Here is a 19677-nt window from a genome sequence, read left to right on the forward strand (position 1 = left end):
AGTCGCCGCCGTCGTTGGAACGGGCCTGCGATGCGATGATGATTGCTTGATACAGTACAGTATATATAGTTTACAGATTAATACCCAAGTACGAAGTAGCAAATAGATGGCAGATGAAACCTCGCCGGGCCGTTGACCACGCAGAGTGATAATATACGTGAGCGTCCACCGGCGGGCGGCCTGTCCTTGTCCGCCCGTGCGTGCGCCTGTCACGGCGTCATGCACGCTGTGATGTCGGCAGCGAGTCGTTGACGCCATCGCCGCTCTCGACAACGGGGGGTGGAAAGCGAGCCGGTGGGGCCGCGCCTCGGGGAGAGTGAGCACTGAGCATTGAGAACTCCCCCCCACCCGCTCCACCCACGCGGGCACGCGTCGGGCCGCCAAGCGTTCCCGGCAGTGACTGAGCACAGAGAGCACCCACCCACCACAAGACAGCACCGTCGTTGATGCCACACACAAAGTAGGAGATGGATACGGTTCTATCAATCGTGTGCGCGCCCCGTCGCGTAGTATAGTATACAGTACAGTGTGCTCGCTCGATAAAAGGAAAAATTCGGCAAAAGAGAATGCTGCGCGATGCAGTTCAGGCGGACCGCCCGCTCAGGCCAGCCCACACAGCAGCTTCCGCCACCATGGGCGCTTCTGCACCGCCGGCCGCGTCGGGAACTCTTCCAGATCCGACTCGTTGCGCCGGAGCTCCTTCCTAGTGTTGCCCCGCTGCAGTTCCTTCTTGGGCTTCTCCTCCTCCTCCTCGTGGTCCGCAACGACCGTCGTGGCCGTCGATGCCGGGAGCTGCTTGAAGGCGACGATGCCGTGCAGATGGAGCGAGAAGTCGCCCTCTTGCTTGCCGAAGAAGCTGAATTCCATATCAGCGGGCTTTTCTTTTCTTTTTCACTTTGGACAAATAGAAGAAAGCATCAGGTCCGAGCGTCCAGGGCGTCACCCACCTTCGCATCATCAGCCCAACGCGCTTAATGTCCCCCAGATTCAGCGGCTCCGCGTCGTGCTTGGGCCTGCCCCTGTACGTGGGTTTGAAGTCGTCCCAGCGCAGCTTCACGTCGCCGGGCTTCTTGGCCACGAACTCGGCCTCCCAGCTCACGCCCGACTGCTCGCGGCCGTCGTCGCGCGGCGGGGGCAGGCTGTCCTTGAGCGTCAGGGCGTAGCGCTTGCCGTCGGCTTCGTCGGGCCCGGCAACGGCCACTATGATGCCCTCGTAGTCGCGCAGGTCCAGGGCCAGCTCGCCGATGCTGTGCTGCGAGGCGAAGCCGGCGCCGCCGAGGGCCGTCGTGTCGAGGTGCCCGTGGAAGCGCGCGCGCTCGGGGTTGTCGACGGTGAGGTGCGACTGGCTGGCGCCGCCGCGGACGCGGTCGTCCGACGTCTCCCACAGGGACGAGTCCCAGGGTCTGGAGGGGGGCCGCCGCGCGCAGGAGGGCGGGCGTTTGTTAGCGTGGGGAGGGTGGTGGTTGGCCGTGTCGTGGAATGGACTGGGGGGAAAGGGAGGGGCGGGAAGCGGGTTTCAGGAGAAAGTGCACAATGCTTGGACCACGGAGGAGGGAGGGAAGGAGGGGAAGGGCGGATTGGGAAGAAACTCACTGGTCACCACCGTATAGGTACAAAACGTCGTCAATCATGGCTGCGGCAATGGCTGCAGGCCGTCGATGGGCACGCAATGGTCGTTGTCGTCGTCGTCAGGAAGGTAAATTGTCGTGTTGCCATGGAGCGTTGACCACTAGATAATGACATAAAGTGGAGCCCGAGCTCCGGCAAGATCTCCCGGGCCGAGCTCGCGCTAAGCCCCATCGGGCGCGTGGCGGGTGCTCAGTGGCGCGCGTCGGTATCTGCATATCGCGTCCAGTTGCATTTTGAGCCTCACGATTCACAATACTTCGTATGCGTCGGCTTTGAGGGTCCAATCCCCGTGCCTGCCGTGGGCGATCGAGAGTCACCAGTGACTGAGATTCGTCGGTCCCGGCAGCCGCAAAGATGAGATGGATGGGATGCACCACCAGCGGGCCCATCGCCGACAGCCCGCAGATTCAACCACGTCGCAAGTGCTGCTCTCGCACGTACTACAAAATACGCCACCGACGACGGACACCGACGACGACGACGCCACCAGGCAAGGCAAACCAAGGCAAGCCGAAGCCTGTGCGTGCCGCCACGGCGCTTCGTCGGCCCTGACTCAGTAATGCCGCATGAGCGACGCATGCATGCCCGGGGGCACGCGTCTGCCGAGCAGAGCCTCACGGCCACGGAAGGAAGCTCACTGCAGGTGGGCACGCACGCGCCCGCAAGAGAAAGGCGCTTCGTGCTCGTTGTTACTTGGCATCTTGCGAGCACCGAGCACCGAGCACCGAGCACCGCCAATGGTACCAAGTCAAGGTACCTTGGCTAGTCGCCAGTATCAGTAAGAATTGCGACGGGCACAGATTTCGGTGTCTCGCCCGCGTCGCACAGGCCGCAGCCGCCGCCGCCGCCGCCGCCGTCATCGTCGTCTTCTCGGTCGTCCATCCGCTCAGGCGGTACCCTAACGATCTTCGGGGTCCAATCCTACAGAGGAATCCAAACGTATTCACGCCCCCCCGTCTTTCCGCTGCACACAGGCCCAACGACGCCACGCAGCAAAGGGTCTGGTCCCTTCAGCGAGCCGTGTGCGCAAACATCTTTGCGCCCGCCTGCCGAAATGACCAAAGCAGCAGCCCGCTCGGGCCCAGCAGCATCGTCGAGGACGTTTTTGACGCGCCGAGTTGAGTCCATCCAAGGGGGGCAGTCACCTGGACACTCTTCGGTGTGCGTATGTGTGTGTGCCGGCTTCGACGTATCGCATTTACTGCTGACCTGGACGGACGGACGTCGATGAGACGCGGCCGGTCTGCCTCAACCCAGTCCAGTCCAGTCGCGCGGCGGAAGGGCAAAACAACCCATCCCCCGCAACCAAAACAGGAAATGTTGTGCCTTTGATGAGGCTCCGAGAGGCGGCTGCCCCCCCGGCCCAGCCAGCCTCCCGAGACCCCTTCACCTTGACGTTCCATCTCGTTCAAGTTCTCGGTGTGCTATGCGAGCTACAGTACGGTGCCAAGTATATTGTATGTGCACTGCACTAGGTAGGTTGCGACGATGACGAAGGGGGGGGGGGGGGGGGCAAACGGCGCGCGGCCCTGGTGAACCTGCAGCTATGGGCACGCCTCCGCTCAACATAACAAGGTAGCAACAGGAGAGGAGGCCTTGGCGCCCCGGCTTGGCTTCAAAGGACAGAATCGAGTGCGAACTGAAGCGAGCGTCATGGGCTTCCATTGTTCCCCCCACTGCATCTTTGCGACTGCTGCAGTGCTGCTGCCTTGCTGGGTTCGCCAGCCCGGGCGACGGACACCTCCAGGCCTGCCGGTGCGGGTCGCCGCTCCGATCTGCTCACTGAAGCTGAGGTCCATGCCTCCCGTCCCCGCCCCAACTACTCCGTACTAGGTAACTAATACCTAATAAGTTGACCCACTGCCCGAATTTGCTCCCCCTCCCCGCGGCGCCTCCCTCCTCCACCGTCCTCGCTAAAGGGCCCGCCCGCCCGCCACCCGCGCCGCCCGGCTCCGCTGAAGACGGGGCTGCTGCTCGACCTGGATCGGAGGGGGGCCCCGGAGGGTTTCCAGGGCTCGAAAGCCGGCGGGCTGCGACCTGGCATGCTGCCCTTTGCCTGGCGTCCTGGGCGTTGCACACTGCACCTGCTGCTGCATCCGATTCCCATGGACGCAACCACAAACTCCGCTCTTGTCGGGATTCCTTCTTCTTTTTGCCCTCCCTCCACCCTATTCTCGAACACGGACCCCCCCCCCCTAAGCGTCGTCCTATGCCCCCGGCATCCATGTTGGGCCTTGGCTGGGTCTTTGTTTCTTCATCGGCAGGCAGGTAAGTTAGGCCGGTCGGTGCATGCGCCCTGGCCCCTGGTCCAGCAGAAAAAAGAGGGTGGGTGTGTGTGGGAGACGGGGGAGGGGAGGGGAGGGGAGGGGAGGGGAGGGGGGGTTTCCCGGCCACAGACATGACACACGCCTCCCTCCCTCACCTCACCACGGATTCAACGCCAGCTCCTCTCGCATCGTGCCAAAAAGTATACTCTTGCCCGCGCTTGCCGGTGCGTGTACACATACCTACCTACGGCTGCGAGACTGCAACCGTACCATTGAAGTTGGCACTGCAGGTACTTGGAGATGAGGTAGCAGCAGCAGCAGCAGCAGCAAGGTGCTGCACGGAGGCACAGACAGGAAGGACCAAGACAGACTACGCCAGCCAGCTGGTCCGTCCGCCCTGCAACCTCGCTCGCAGTAGAGTGCAGTGCCTGGACTGCCTGAACTGCCTGCCGGCCGGCCTGCCTGGTGTCAGGCGATGCCCACTGGGAATGCCATTCCGGTTCTGCACTTTTTCCATCCATTCTTTCTGCAGCCCGCGCTCCATCCATCCATCTATATCCGCCCATGCTTGGCTGGGCTTGGCTTCTATCCCATACCTTTTTCGTTTCGCGGACCTGCAACACCCTACTAACGTACTTGGCTCCTTGCCGTACTTTGGTACGCCTATGTACGCCTAGGTAAGTACGTAGTTAAGTATGTAATAAGTACAGTATGTATGTGCCGTACCCTCCCCTCCATCGTACTTCGGCCTATCCGGCCTCCCCGAAAGTGCGTCCGCCTGCCGCCCGCCCGCTCCATCACCAACAAGGTCCAACACCAAACACCAAACACCAAACACCACCACCACCACCAACACTCCCCTGCGCCCCCCGGTCGAACTCGTGCTGCGCGGCGAGCACCCATTCGAAGCCGTTCTGGGACTCACACCACTCTGCCCACCATCTACCACGCGCGATGCCCTCCATCCGACCATTCTGAAGCATCCGCGCAGGACGATTCCCCTGCACAACCTGGAAGCCGCGGCATCAGAATGCCCTCCCCACCCCCCTCGTTCCGCCGCCGCCGCCATCTTCTACCACACCCCTCCTCCCTTCCCCTCTCCTCTCGTTTACAGATGCCCTTTTTTTTTTTTTAATAAACCTCCTTCGGGAGACCGCAACGTGCGGTTCAGGAGCCTCCCCAATCCCCCATACCCCATCTCTTACCCTCTTCGATCTTCGTTCTTCCTCAACGGCCTGATTACCGACAGTGACGTGTGTGAGAGAGTGGCATGTACTACAAGAAGCCAGGGCCCCGGCCATCATGGGAAGGCCACCACACTATCTCGTCTTCATTGTTCTTCCCAAACACTATTGCCCGTTCGCCCTCTGGTGCAACGCGACACACCTACACTACGCGCCCGCATGCACAACCTCACACTTGGTCCCTACCTACCTACCTACTTTAGAACCTACCTGCCTGCCTGCCTTACATCTCCGCTAGACACGCGCGCGTATGTACTGCACTGCAGCTGAAGTGCGTATCCTTCGTACACGCGAGGCGCAAAGCACCCCGGGGCGGGCGACAGCACCTCCCCGGCACGCCGTCGCGCCCGAGCGGATAGCCCGAGCCCGAGAAGGCGGCCGGTCCTGCGAGAGAGAAAGAGAGACAACACTACAGTCGTAAAAAAGGAAAAAGAAAAACTGACTGTAGATACGAAGAAGAACGCATTGCCGTATCGTATTGTAGATGTGGCCCCTCCGCGTGCGCCAGAGACGCCTTCATCTTGCCCATTAACTACTAAGTATAGTCCGGTTCGCAGTGTTAGAAGTACACCAAGTTGGTACGAAGTACGTAACTCACACATATACATGCATACACACACTCACTCACACACCCACATACTCACTCACACACCCACATACTCACACACTCACACACATACACGCACACCTCTCGGCCATCTTTTCAACACTATCATGGAATACGTACGATACGCGCAGTTGCGCCTCACGGGCTTGGCTTGCCTGTGTAACCACAGCCCACTCTTCCCATAGCTACGTACATGCTTTGTACTACATACGTCAGGCGGGCGGGCTCTAGGTAGGTAGGTAGATTGTAGGTATGTAACTTGGTTCCCTTGACTGCAGGCCATCATCGGCTTCCCTCGTTTGTCCGAAAACGTCTGGCTCGCTCGTTCGCGAAACCCTCTGCGCACCCCCAGTCCCCTCCAGGGGGGGGGAGCACGAGAAAGGATGGGGAGGAGGAGAGGAGGAGAGGAGGAGGAGGAGGAGGAGGGGTGCAGGCAAGCCGACAAGACTCCCCCCCATCCATCATCACCCGCCCGCTCGGGTTACACAGCGGCAGAGACAAAAAAACTGCGATACATGAGGTAAACCAACAAGCATACTGTACGACAAATACCTTGCCTACCTTACCGACCTGCCCTGCTACCTTGGTACCTTGGTATGCTATCCTCCCCTCCACCCTCCGCCTCATCTTTTCTCAAGACACACACACACAGCAGCAGCATTAGCAGCAGTTGTTGTAGTACGCCGGAGTGCCTCCCATCATCTCGACTCATCATCACCATCATCACGATTGCCGCCAGGAAGGGGGCAAGGTGGATGGGGGGAGAGGGGGGTCCCTTTACTCTCCTCCTCTCCCTCCCCTCCCTTTCGCCTCCTCTAACGTAAGTCTATCCCGGAATTCCATGACACACAAAAGCCTGCTACGTACTACATATCGACGACGTTGTCTTGGATAACGATGGTGCTGGTGCTTGCTTGATAGTGCTCGCTGGTAGTAGTAACATAGTACTTTGCTGGTAGTAACTTAGTACTTTGCCGGAGGGTTCATGAGGAGAGGACAAAGACAGCGGGAGAGACGCGGGGAGGAGGTACGAAGTACATAATTTGACATAATGCACACAAGCCCAGCTCGCCCAGCAAGGTCGACGGCGCGCGCGCGTGCTCTTTGTCCTTGCGCCCTACTTTACAGTACCAACTTACTAAATTTAACCCTGCCACTGCTGTCCCGTCGGGCGCTGCGTCGCCCTTCTCAGATGGAAGCCAAGGTAGGAAAGGGGAGGGAGGGGGGGTTGGTTGAGAATACTAAGATGGAGGGGGGGAGCGGAGGGGAGGGGGGCAACCTCGACCCTGAGACAAACATCTGCGGGCTGGACGAGACGAGCAGCTGCAAATGCTGCACCACCGCATCGGGGTCTGCCACCTGAGCTTGGCCCACCAGGCCGGCCGGCGGCAGCAGCAGCAGCTGAACCAGACAAGCAGGCGGGCGGGCGCCCAGGAAAAGCTAATGGGGTCATCATGTCTCTCTTCACGTTCGTGTCGCATCGCGCGCGTCCTAGCAGTTATACTGAAGCATCTTTGTTCCAAAAACCGGAGCACGCGGCGGTGCTTCTATCCTTTCATTTTGCAACGGATATCTACTCTTGTGGTGCTCAAGTCTCCCACGTATAACCAAGAAAGAAACAAACGTGCTAGTCAACGCCGACACTCCCCCAGTCCCGGCGGCCGCCGCCGAATCCACGGTCGCTCCCCTCCATCAAAAACGCCAGGCCGTGATAGCAATCTTCTCAAACAGGCATGCCTTGCGAGACTCATTTCGTCGTGGTACCGCGGCCCGGTTGCCGCGACCCGGGGAACCCGGCGCCCCTCAACGCAACAAACAAGGACAAAATTTCCAAAATAAAACACTCCGTTCCTTGGGAGTCCCTTTACAGATGCCTCACGAGGCTGCTTGTCTGTCTCCGTACGCCGTGGCTGAGCCTCTTGAAAACACACCTGGTCTCAAGCGCAGTGCATCCCACCCCCATCATCAGGCTTGGGCTTGACCAACCACAATCAACACGCATCCGCCCGTCCAGAGGGGAAAGGGGATGTAATAGAAAGAAAATAGAGGTGGGGAGAGTATATGATGACGTGGGAAGTAGACGAGGTGTGGCCTCATCGACTAAAGCACTTCGTGTGGGTGTATGTATGTAGTATGTATGTGTGACTGGGTGGGTGAGTGTGTGAGGCGCGTTTATTGATGTTGAATCATGCCCGGGGACCCAGGCATGGATAAGGGCGTCGTCGGGTAGTCGTAGCCAGTCTCAGAGCACGAGGCCGAGTGGTCAAACGAGTTTGACAGAGGCGGCGTCTGGTCCGCGCATCAGCACGACACGTTTCGCTGGTGGGGGAGACGCCGAGCCAGACTCACATGAGCGTTGGAGGCATCGTAGGGGCTGGGCATATTCATCTCAACGCCCGGAACGAAGCCGTAGCCGAGGTATGAGCTAATGCCATCGTCGCTGGGATATGAGTCCCTCTTCATGGCGTCCGCAAAATGCGTCATCGAGGGGAGCGTCGCGGGCATCGAGGCTGGCGCGCTGAGATAGTTGGGGTATGGCTCCGCCGGGCCAGAAATGCTCGGGTAGGCGGGCGCAGAGCCGTAAGGGTCCAGCAGGAGGTCATCCGGGGCGGGGTATGTTGTGTAGGAGAAGACGGGAGGTGTGTGAGAGCGCTCGCGCTCCCCATAGATGGGCGCGGTGAATACAATCTCATCCGTGCTGTCCATGGGAGGGGTAAACTGGCCCTGCTGGGCAATGGGTTTTGCGGGCATCGGGGCGGGCTGGGCCTTTTGCGTCTTTGTCGCGGGCGCTTGGCGCTTGGCGCTCTTGCTTGGGCTGGGCGTCCGCTTCTTCTCGGGCTCTGCCTCGTCCGACGATCCAGCGCGGCGCTCGAGGTCCTCCATGCGTCGCTTGAGCTTCTTGCCTGCGCGCCATGTTAGCCCAAGTCAATCCAGGACTACTGCTGCCACCGGGGGAGAGGGGGAAATCGCGTACGGTAGTTGCGCTGGGCAATGCGGTTCTGTATCCGTCGGCGCTCAGCGAGGTCGGAGATCTTGGTCCAGTCCTCGTCAGGGTGGGCAGAACTGCTAAAGGCGCTGCTGGTGCCGTGTGTAGAGTAGTGTCTCGTCGGTGCCGGCGGCGCACCGTAGACGGCGTAGTGTTGGGGCATGGCGAACATGGACATTGTGAAGACTGGTGAGGGTGAGGGAGGCGAGAAAGGTCGCAGTGAAGAGCGCAAAGAGAGGCCAGCCGTCGGGCCTGCCCTGCTGCGATGATGTGCTGAGGAAGCAGACGGGAAGCAGCGGGGGTTTGTTGGTGTAAGTGAGATGCTCTGTCTGTAGAAGCTCAAACAAGGTTAGGGTCGGGTCGAGTTGCTGCTCTCTCTCAGACACAACGAGGAAGCCGGCATATATAGGTTTCGGTTGGTTCAAGAGATGGTCGAGCTCGGTGATGTCCAGACGGAGGGGAGGCGGCTCCCAAGATATTTATCTCCCGAGCCAGCAACGAGTGCCTGCAGCGAGGGGAGGAGGGTCATGGACTCATGGGCCATGCCATGCCACACCCAGCAGTCAGTCCCCAAGGCAAGGCCCCGGACGGACGGCCTGCAGGGCTGGCACCCTTCCCATCCCATCCCATCCCATCCCAGGTGTTGGAGCACCCTCGAGGGTACCCATGGACTCACAGAGGCGTGCGTGGTAGCGTTGCACGGCAGCGGGGCCACCACCCTCGAGGCAATTCGCGCTCCCGCCGCCGCCCAGGGCTGCCGCGAGGTATCCTGCCTTGCCTGCCTTGACAGCCGATCTTCTGTATCGCCAACTGGGGCTCGCTCCTGGGCTGCAGGCGGCGGATCTGTCAGGGGGGGGGAGGGGAGGGGGGGTGCGACGAGGAAAAAAAGGTCCCCCCAGGTGAGGTGGGGGAGCGAGGCGTGGGTGGCGTGCGGTTGTCGATTTGTTGGAGAGCGGGATGGCTGTGCTGCCCGCCAACGCGAGTACGGAGTACCCAAGGCCAACTCCGGCCCAGTGATTGCTCGCTGTACCCGCCACTGGGGGCAATGACGGGCTAAATTTGCCCAAAAATGGCCGTCTCGTCTCACACTGATCTGGAAGACCGTGACCGCCGTTACAGTGCACCAGAGCGACTGACCGACTGACTCTTTGCACAGACGGACGGCACAGCACAGCACAGCACTAGGCGGACCTGGTGGATAGTAACTTAGTCGATAGTCTGGCATGGCAGGCACCTTAATCGCAGGCCCCGTCTAGGACAGGAGTCCAGGACAGCACTCGGTTGCCCGAAATAGGTGATGACCGATATTGCCGAGCGAGTCCGTGGCCTTGAATTCCGGCCGACGATCCTACCAGCTGGGCCATCATCGTAGGGCTGTGTAACGGGCTGGGCCAGGCATGACGCAGCGTCGTCCAGCCCGTCGCCTGCTGGCCCCCAAATCGAAGAAGCCATGCGCCGTGGCCCATTGGAACGCTCCGCACCGCAGAGGAAAAAGGCGTGTGCTGCCTGTTTCACTTGCAGGCCTCAGCTCAGCGCCCCGAGATGCCTTTCTCAGCGCCAAGGGGGACCTTCTCGAACAAATGTCTGTCGTGTTCCTGCACCGGCGCCCCGATCGTCCACCACTGGCACGCCTTGGCGACCCCGTGTTGGCCATGCACTGTCACGCCCGTGTCTTTGATCCATGGCGCAGTCGTGAGCCGTGGTCTCCCCCATCGTTGATCAGTACGAGAGTCTATCTTGTTGCCCCGTCCGTAGCCTAGTTCGTAGCTCTGCCGGCGCAGTCAGTGGCACCTAGCTTCTTCGTCAATTGCTGGAAATGGCACGGGAGTTGGGAGCTCCGTACCGTCAGTAGGTGCCAAAGTAAGTTCCGCGGGACATGCGCCCCCCGGCTCCCATTCGAGCCGGGGTGGAGGGCGGGGCTGCTCAGAGGTGTTGACGGCCCCTGCTCACGGAAGAGGGGGAAATAGGCCCTGTTGGATGCGCGGCCGTTGTTGAAGATGTTGACGGGCAAGCCAACGAACCGCTGCCCTTTGCGTTGCCGCATGTGCTCCGTGCGTCCCGCGTTACTGATAGACGAGGCCCGCCGAGGGGCCGGGGATCCTTCGCACGTCCTGCCATGCCATGCGACTGTGGACATGCGTGCACTGGGCGATAGCCGGCACGTCCTCCTCAGTTGGACCGGCGAATGTGGTGGCATCCAACAGAGGGGGAAACGTCGGGATGAGACAGCGTCGTTGGTCGGTCAATCCGCGCGGTAGCCCACGCAACTCTGCCTCCTGATCCTATATCGAGATTCCTATGTTATACCCTGCCTGCCATGTTCATGGGGGGGCCCATCCCTTCGTCAGTCCCTCAGGTCTCCATCGATCCTTCTCGCTCGCCTGGCGATTGAGTTGGGGTTCCTTCCCCTGTCGGCCCGGCCTGCCAAGGAGGGTACGAAACTCGAGGTGTAGTGCAACGCAACTGCTTGCTGTCCGCGCACACGCCTGCCCCCATCGCCCGAGACCCCCGAATGCCCTGCACTGCACGTGCTTTGTCAGTGTCCTATTTTTGGCCCCTGGCTCTTACCAAGCCGCCACGCCGCCATTGATTGGCCCGTTCATTTGCGTCTGCCTTGAAGGAGTCTGGGTCGCTCTTGCTGCGGGCATCATCCTGCTGGCGCCGCTTCTCATTTGCTCCAACAAGCGCCAGGCGGCACAACTCTCCCTTGGGCATGGCACCCCCATGGCTTGGTAGGGACGAGACGAGACGGCTGGCGGCTGTCCCTCCTCGGTGCAACCAGGCTTCGTGGCCCGTTGTTTCGTTTCTCAAGATAGATGGCGATGAGGATCGCTGGCGCTGGCGTTGGCGCTGGCGCTGAGCGTTCCGCAAAATCCTCCGCCTGCTCACCTTCGATTTCGCTTTGGCTTCCCGTCTCCGCCTCCACAGATCATAGACACCGCCACAACCAAACACCATTTTCGGAGCCGCCAGCGCCGCACTGCCCTGCCGAAGATGGCTTCGAGGGGCCGCTCCTGTGCGTGATCGTGGCCATCAACGCCGCCGCCGACGCCACCGCTCCCTGATGCCGTGCGTTGGGCGCTGGCGCTGGCAATGAAATGGCGGCTCGTGGGCCGGCCCCTGAGAGGTTGGCATCAAGCGAACGCAACGCCTGGCGAGGCCATCGTTTCATGGTCAGAAGTCGACATGCCTGCGGGGTCCCCGGCCCGGCGGCTGAAAGCCCCTCCTGCTCGTGATGGTGCTATCGCCAGAGCGGAAACAAAAGGACCCTTTGCGTGTGGGCTCTTGTGGTGCCACGGCTCTCGCAAATATGGCCCGGCCTTGCATAACCAAACCGCCCCGCGTGAATGGAGCTCCTGAACGACGCTTGGGACTGGAGCCCGAAGCCGTGCAGCAGAAGCGCTTCCTCCCAAGTTCCACAGCACCACGAGTCCCCGCGCGGGCGCGCTCCGATACGTATGCCCAAAACGTCACGTTGGGCCGGAGGGAGGGGTCCCGTTTGCCTGCGCCTCGATCCCGTCTGCCATTCCAGTGCAGCCAATGGCCAGCAGCCTGTCCCAGCCCTCGGATCGTAGTGCGAACGTCGCACGAAACACCTACCTGACGTGGCAACCGTCTGGCCATCTCAGCCCTACCATCCCAAGGGTCTGGTCCGGGGTGCAAGCAACGTTTGGAATAATAATTCGCGAATAGCAACGAACGGCCTCGGTTGTCCAATCCTTCGTCCCGCGACCAAAGAGCCAGAGGTCTATTCATCAGCACTCAAGTGTCCGAAAGAGGTCATAACAGTCGACCTCGTCGGGCCCCAAGACAGCAAAGGTCCTGCTCATTTCGCGACGTGCGACGGCGGCGATGAGGGCGCCAGCCAATCGAGGGAGTGGACTGGACGAGATGCATCGGCCAAAGGGGTTTCGCTCAACCTTCTCAGGAGCAAGCGCAGATTGCTGGCGGTCGGCGACAAATGCCTCGTTTACAAGCTGCTTTGGGTAGGATGCTTCGTAGCCGCGCCCGAGCAGGCTAGCACCTCCAATCGACCAGGGCTTCGGGATGAAGCATGCATCATACTAACGTACATCCAAACTGCTGCCGGGATTCAGAGCAAACGTTCCCCCTGCTCGGGACGCCCATGTGCCGGTCAGGGGAACAAGTATAATCACAAGGCGGTGCACAAATCCACGCCGCTTCTCCGCGTGCGAGCTCTAAAGTTGGTACTACTATAACTGGGGATGGTACTATGCGCAGCCATCGAGCAGCCCTGCCAGATTAACCGCACCAGCCAGAGCCAATGGCGCTGGGAGCCTTTTGCACGGCACGGCACCACGTACGGCGCAGCAGTTGAGTCGAGGGGATTTGAAATGTCGGCATCCCAGTCATTGGCCAGCGGGGACCCAGCTCTGTGGCGAGTCGAACGGTGGGGATCAGGGGAGTTGCTTGAGGATCTCGAGGGTCTCCCAATCCAGTATCTGTCCATGACGGCGGGTTTGTTTTGCACGTTAGGTACATGCGTAGCGTCGACCACCCGCCAGAACACTAGCGCGGCAGACCAGTCAATAGGTGCGATTGGTAAGGTAATGCAGGTATCCATGTATCCAAGACTCTTCAACCGCAGCAGGAGCAGCAAGCAGCAAGAGACACGCAGGCGTGCCCGCCCGCGCCCGCGCGCTCCATATCTCGGGGCTCCCACTTGAGTCCTCGCGCCTCGCCGGTCGTCAACGGACTGCTGCGAACGCGGGACCCCGGTCGCGCCTAATTGGCGGAGAAAGGGCACAGGGCCTATTCCGGACCAACAGAGCGGCAGGCGTCAAAGTTCGGTGCCGTGCCGTGCAAGTGAGTGGGTGGAGTGTAGGTGTGGGTGTGCGTGCGGATGTGGTTGTGGGCGAGCAGGGCAGGGCAGGCGTGACAGCTCGAGCCTTGATCGTTGACGGCTCGGCGGGGCGGGGGGTCCCACCTCCCACAGGCCCCCCCGTTTTCGCGGGCTAGTTCCATAGCGGGCAATGGAGCTTTTTTGCTGTGCTGTTCCCACAAACCTGCCCAGAGGCGTTATTGCCCAAGCGAACCACTGAGAGGCACCACCTGCCTCACCGTTCAGAGGCGGCGTGCGTGCGTGCGGACGCCCCAGGGAGGCGCTGGCAAGCCTCACCTCCCGTCACGTAAGTGCACATCTGTTCCTAGTAAATGCCGCCGTGCTCACACAACAGACTGTGAGTCTTTCAGCCTCGGGCGAAGTCCGTGCACTAGCCGTCGGAATGCTCTGCTTTGGAAATTCGCCAGCAGGGCAGAAGAAGCACAATCAACCTTAGATACCTAGGCTGCTCGGGCGTGTGGGTCCGATCCGACGGGGGACGTTGGGGGAGGCTGCCAGGCAGGCCATCTCAACCCGCCCACTGGCGCTACAAGAGTAGTCCTACTACAACAAGAAAGATGGACCACCTCATTAGTACCTCGATGGGTGGTGGCATGCTGTGCTGGCCGGGCGCCCAAAATCGACGGAGGGGGGTCAAACTCTCCAGCGCTGCCCGGGCATCAGATAGCAAGGTATGTCGTGTACCTGTTTACCTTGGGTCACGGCTGGATTCTTCATGCATCGTGTGCATTGTCGTCATTCCGCTTCGCCAAGGGTCTTCGTCCGTCCATGGCAGTCCCTCCATCAACCAGACTGTCGGGAAGAGCAGCTCAAGCACAGAAACATAAGGGGCTTGCATCTGCCGTGACGCCGGATCGTGGCTACGCCTCAGCCTTACTGCCCGTTGGTTGATGACATGCGCTCTCGGGGCGCAGATTAAGGTTCTCACGACTCCTGACGAGCCACCCCGTGTGCCGAGCCTTGGGGCGTTTTGCCGTGCAGAAGACGTGCGCGCATTGGCAGACGGAGAGGGTGTATTAGTTACTACCACAATAGTTCTGTATGTACGATACCTTACGTACCCACTTCACCAACCGATAACTGCTCAATCCCGTGCTCGACGTCTCGTCTCGAGCGACAGGGAAGCCTGCTGGTCCCAGCAAGGCAACAATTGAAGTCGACCACTTTTCCACAACCCCGGACGGACGCGACGGCCGGGGGAGGGGGTCCGCAAGGAAACTCCTCCCCTCGTCCGCCCCCCACCCCCTTTACCCGAGAGCGAGCGAGCCCAGGCCAGGCTAACGATGTGGCGCCGCGCTGTCGTTGGGCCGCTGGCGCACGCACGCACGCCAGGCGCGCCAGGATAGGGGGCCGGAGGCGCCTGTTGCAGGGCCCGTCGCCCCATGGCGCCTGTTAAACGGGTAAAGGGGCTGGCGATGGATTGGCGATGCCGTGGCGCCGTTCCCGCCAACAACGTCAATGGCATGCATCACATCTCCCGCTGTAGACCGGGGGGAGGGAGGGGAGCTGTCCTGGTACCCAGCCAGCCAGCCCACCTCAGCGAGCAAGCCTGGGGGCGGGTTAGGTACCCGCGAAGGATCCAACACGTGCAAGCCTGGACACGCAGCCGAAGGTCGACAGTTCGACAACCGGACTGCCTGCTAGCACAGCGCGAAGGAGCGCAGAGACTGACAGCCCAGCGCTGGGGGCCCTTTGAGGTGAAACCGGCCGGCGGCCAATGACGACAACGACTTCTACTTCTCTTGTCTGGACGGACTGCATGTCGTCTCGTCGCCATCAAGAATAGTCGACATGGACATGGCAGAATCAACGCGAGAGAGGCCACGCGGCGGGGCCCCCAGCCGTGTCTCCTCAACTGCGGCGGAGGCTTGCGCGATCGGAGCCTCCTGTCGATAACCCCATAGCCACCGGAGGAACTCTAAGGCCGTTCGGCCGGGAAAATCCCAATGAGGTTGCGACGAGCTCGAAAAGTCGAGATGCTCTCTGTTCCAAGGTTCCGTGGTGGTCTCGGATCCCCAAGAACCACCACCACCAACAACAAGCTCCAGAGCTTTGGGGGCCGGAGACTAGCGGAGTGGCCGGGGCCGTGGCGTGGGCTGTGGGGTTTACTGTAACGTGATTCCACCCTGAACAAAGGAAAAGCGTCCCCAAAAAGAGAAACCCGTCAAGGCGTCAGTGGGGGTTTCCTGCTCAGGCGGTGCGCTGCCCAGGTTTGCCCTGTGTTCCAGCGCTGTGCGCCCGCTGTCAATGGCAGTGCACGCGGAGAGTGCGGAACTCGCGCGCGCGACAGAGAAAAGAGGGCTAAAGACTTCCATCCCCGTCACGTGCCCATGTATCCCATACGTGTGTCTGTGTCCACTGGCGACACTCTGGAGGCGGGCGTCCCAGATTCCACAATTGTGGAAGCAGACACGCCCCCCCTTCCATCCACATCCCACAACGAATTGTGCCACACACACCCAGTGGTCCCTTGAGGGTCCCACCACTTTGTCTCTCTCTCTACACGGTGCTTCCTTGAAGAAGCAGGCGACGGCGACGATGGCAACAACAACAAGCTTCTCCCCGTTGTTCTATCCACAAGCGCTGCCACCAGGACAGGACACCACCGTCCCACAGACGCCGCAGACGCAATCACGCTCGGCACAACGCCTCTTGCGGCTCGGGTCCGATGGCCTTCGCCAGTGGCGTCTAACGCACAAAGGGCGCGCTGTCCCGTAGCCTGGAACAGCTCTCTGCCGGGCGTGGCAGCCCAGCTTTCCCCATACAATGTTCCAGGCAGCCCGTAGGTGTGCCTTGCTCAAGATCCGTTTAGCCTGTCTCGCGTCGGCGGCGACGCGGCCGTTCCTTGACGAGGCTGCTGACGCCCGGCACTTCGAGCCGTAGGGCTGGGCTTGGCCGGGTGATTCCAACTGCCCCATAGCCGAGAGGTCCCGGGTGGTGGCTACGGTCTCCCTGTCTGTCAGACGCTGTCCGACAGACAGCATTGCGAAACTCCGGTCAGCTCCGGTCAGCTCCGGTTGAGCTCCGGACGGGCCACCCCCGGCGCAGCTTGACGCGTGCGCCCAGCAGAAGGGGCCCGTCCGCCACCCGTTCGTTCACCCGGCATCCGCTGCCGGCTCCGATACCATCCGGGGGAAGACAGGCTGTACGTACGGTAGACGCACGTGGGCGACGCGGCAAAGACGACCAGGTCTCGTCGACTCGTGCTGCGCTCACTCAGCAACACCCGAATTTACGGGCGTGTTCGGAGCTCCTATCCGTCATTTCAGTTCCAAAATCCGATGTTGGCGACAGAGAGCGGGGCAACACTGAAAGGCAACCCAGGTTTCGCTTTCTCTATCGTCGGCGTCGCCGAACGGGACGATGCATCTACGAACTGATCTACGCACCAAGATGCAACTGCGGGATGGACGCGACGACGGGATTGGCGGGCTATTCGGCGACGGTCTTGTTTGACACGGCTGCCAGATTGGATCATTTGAGATGAGCTGCCCAGCATTGCTGCAGAATGGCCTGTTGGTTGGCCAGGGAGGGGTTCGAGCCAGGGAACTTGGCTGGCATGTCGCAGGGTCACCGACTCTGTTTGTCGGTAGGGCTGAAGGGGAGGGAGGTGTGCGAGGCTCCCCAGCATCTCGACAGCAAGGGGGCGTACGACCGGGGGGGGAGGGGGGTGCGGATGTGGGTTTGGCGGGCACACGGTCCTCCATCCCGCCCGTCTCCATCACACACACAACGAGCCAGGGTTCTCGGCTTCCCTGGCCTGGGGACCTGGCTGTCGCAACCACCCATGATTGGTCGCGTCGCATGTTGGGCCGTTCTGCCGGCGTGGGAGCTTGCTCGGGAAACGACGATTTTGGCATCTGCTCGAATTGCACAAGGGGCTACGTACCATCCGGGCTACGCATTCGATCGAACAACATGCCGGAAGGGGTCGAAGGGTTGCATCGCGCTGCCGCCTCGTCGTGTGGGCAGGGACGCGGCAACAAAGACCGAGCAGTCCCGATTCCATTCCACGTTGGACATTGAGTCACGCGGGTGACGACCACGACCACGACCACGAGCAGCCGTGCCTCGCAGCTTCCAATTCCCCCGGCTCCTGGCTCCTGAGGAGGCTCTGAAAATGCCTGATCTGAGGACAAGGGCCCGGGCAGTGGGCGGAGGTCCGGTCGCTGTCATTCGCTGAAGCAAATGTGGGCGAGCCGTGAGAGGAGCTCTGACGGCCACGAGACGCCGACGTCATGAAGTCCTGGGATGCTCGGCTGGGTCATGGCCCCCAGAAAGGGGTGCGACGACCTCCCCCTTGAGCTTGCGTGGCCCACAGCCTCGTGCTGCTGGGGGGCATGCCCTGCCTGCCTACTGCACTTTGCTTGTTGGCCCCCGACCCAGCAGCAAAGCGCCTGCGAGCAACGGTTTCTTGGCTGGCATTGCCGCTTGTTGACCGTTCATTCCGTGCATGCACAGTGGTGGAACCGGATCCTCTCCAAGAAAACAGCGTGGCGGCGAGGATGGCGAGGCGCATCGCATCGTCAAATTGTCGGACGAGACGGCAGCCGCTCGAGCACCTCGCGTCTCGACTCGGAGCGACAAGGCAGCAAAGACAGGGTTCTGCACGTCGTCTCGGTGTCGACGACGGCTGGACACGATGGCAAAAAGCAGAGGGGATGCAAGTGTTCGGCAAGGCAATCTACCATCAAAGTCGCACTCGAGGGGCCTGCGTCGTCCGAATGCAAGCCACTCGCCTCGTTGCGATGCTGTGCGTGTCGGGCCCCCGCCAGATTCGACCGCCAGTTCTGGCTGGGGGAGCCGCAGTTTGGCTGGCGAAAAGGCGGGACCGGGGGAGGCGGAAGGCGGGCGGAGGCTGGCGGGCTGGCGGGCTGAGGCTTGTGCCCGGCCTGTCACAGGGCAGCGCGGTGGGTGGTGGGCGGCGGGCTGGGCGGATGCGATTGATGGGAAGACGCTGCGTGTCGTGCCGGGGGTTGCTGTCTCGCCGACGCGCTGCCGAAGCCAAGCGCGATGGCAGCTTGCCGGGGTGGGAGGGGGCGTGTGGCCAGAGAGACTGATGAAGGTGGTGGTGGTGGTGGGATGGATGGGCGGGCGTGGGATGGATGCACGAGGACGGAACCCTTGTCATGCCATCCAAGGTGGGCGCCCACCCAGCCAGCCCTGCCAGCAAAAGTCGAGGACCAGGATCAGGATTCAGGACTCTCGAGCAGTTGGAGAAGCGACTTGGGGTTGGGACGATTCGCCGGGTAGTGGGCACCGCTTCCGACACGACGTTTCGCTGCTCGTGGGCTGCTGTGTCACTGTCCCCAGCATTGCCCTGGTATGGCTTGCTTGGCTCGATTATGATCTCTCGAGGCATGGCAGCTGGCAGGATCCGCGCAGCAGTGACGCCAACGTTGTCTTCGCGGCCGAGAGATTGGGTGCCCGCCGTTTTCTCCGACGCGACGGGAGCTTTACATGGACCTGCGATAAGAACACGCCGTGAGAAGCACACGTCCTCGGGGCGCCTGGGCGAAACGATGCGCGCCACGACGTTCTCTTGGTCTCATCTAACACACACACGCACACACGCACGCACAGGTATCTACTCCGGAACCCCACGGCATAGCGATCCGGAAACCGGGCTCGCGATGCTTCCGACTGACAATTCAACCGTGGAACCCGGCACGCGCAACAGCTCTACATCATGAAGCAATGTCCGGGCCGAAGATGGGCTCCGACTCGTACGAGAATTTGTCAGTGACCACTGGTGGCGGCAAGGCGCTGTCTGGGGTGGTGGTGGCGGCAAGGCGCGACAGGATATGCCGTTCCTTGGAGCGGCTCATCCGACCCTTGAGGCTTGATTAGGCAAAACGGGGCGCAATGATAGAGAACAATCCCCGTATCGGGAGACAAGCCTCAAGCCAAGCCACGCCCTGCCAACCTACAGCTCGTTCCGCGATGACGACGGCAACAAGGCAGCAACCACCGGCCGTCCACACGGCGGTTCTTTTGACTGCCGGGCCGGCCGCTGTCGTTCTGCGGTGAGGTGAGGCGTGAGGCGTGAAAGGAGAATGCCTCGTTTCGCCGGCCCCGTG

The 19677-nt window shown here is 61.2% G+C and overlaps 2 protein-coding genes across 2 annotated transcripts; both read right to left on the reverse strand.

Moving 5' to 3' along the window:
- Window positions 1–388: 388 nt before the first annotated feature.
- On the reverse strand, window positions 389–1686 carry JDV02_004452 (uncharacterized protein). Its single transcript, XM_047985672.1, has 3 exons — window positions 1594–1686; window positions 948–1403; window positions 389–856 (listed from the first exon to the last, which is right to left on the reverse strand). Exons 1-3 carry the CDS (start codon window positions 1629–1631, stop codon window positions 601–603), a joined length of 750 nt encoding a protein of 249 aa, XP_047841649.1. The 5' UTR covers window positions 1632–1686; the 3' UTR covers window positions 389–600.
- A 6233-nt stretch (window positions 1687–7919) lies between these two features.
- On the reverse strand, window positions 7920–8911 carry JDV02_004453 (uncharacterized protein; the record flags this gene model as incomplete). Its single annotated transcript, XM_047985673.1, has 3 exons — window positions 7920–8036; window positions 8097–8650; window positions 8722–8911. The coding sequence occupies 3 exons, from the start codon at window positions 8909–8911 to the stop codon at window positions 7920–7922; spliced, it is 861 nt and encodes a 286-aa protein (XP_047841650.1).
- Between the last annotated feature and the right edge of the window lie 10766 nt (window positions 8912–19677).

The sequence above is a fragment of the Purpureocillium takamizusanense genome, chromosome 3 (genome assembly GCF_022605165.1).
Source record: "Purpureocillium takamizusanense chromosome 3, complete sequence".
NCBI classification, from domain to species: Eukaryota; Fungi; Ascomycota; class Sordariomycetes; order Hypocreales; family Ophiocordycipitaceae; genus Purpureocillium; species Purpureocillium takamizusanense.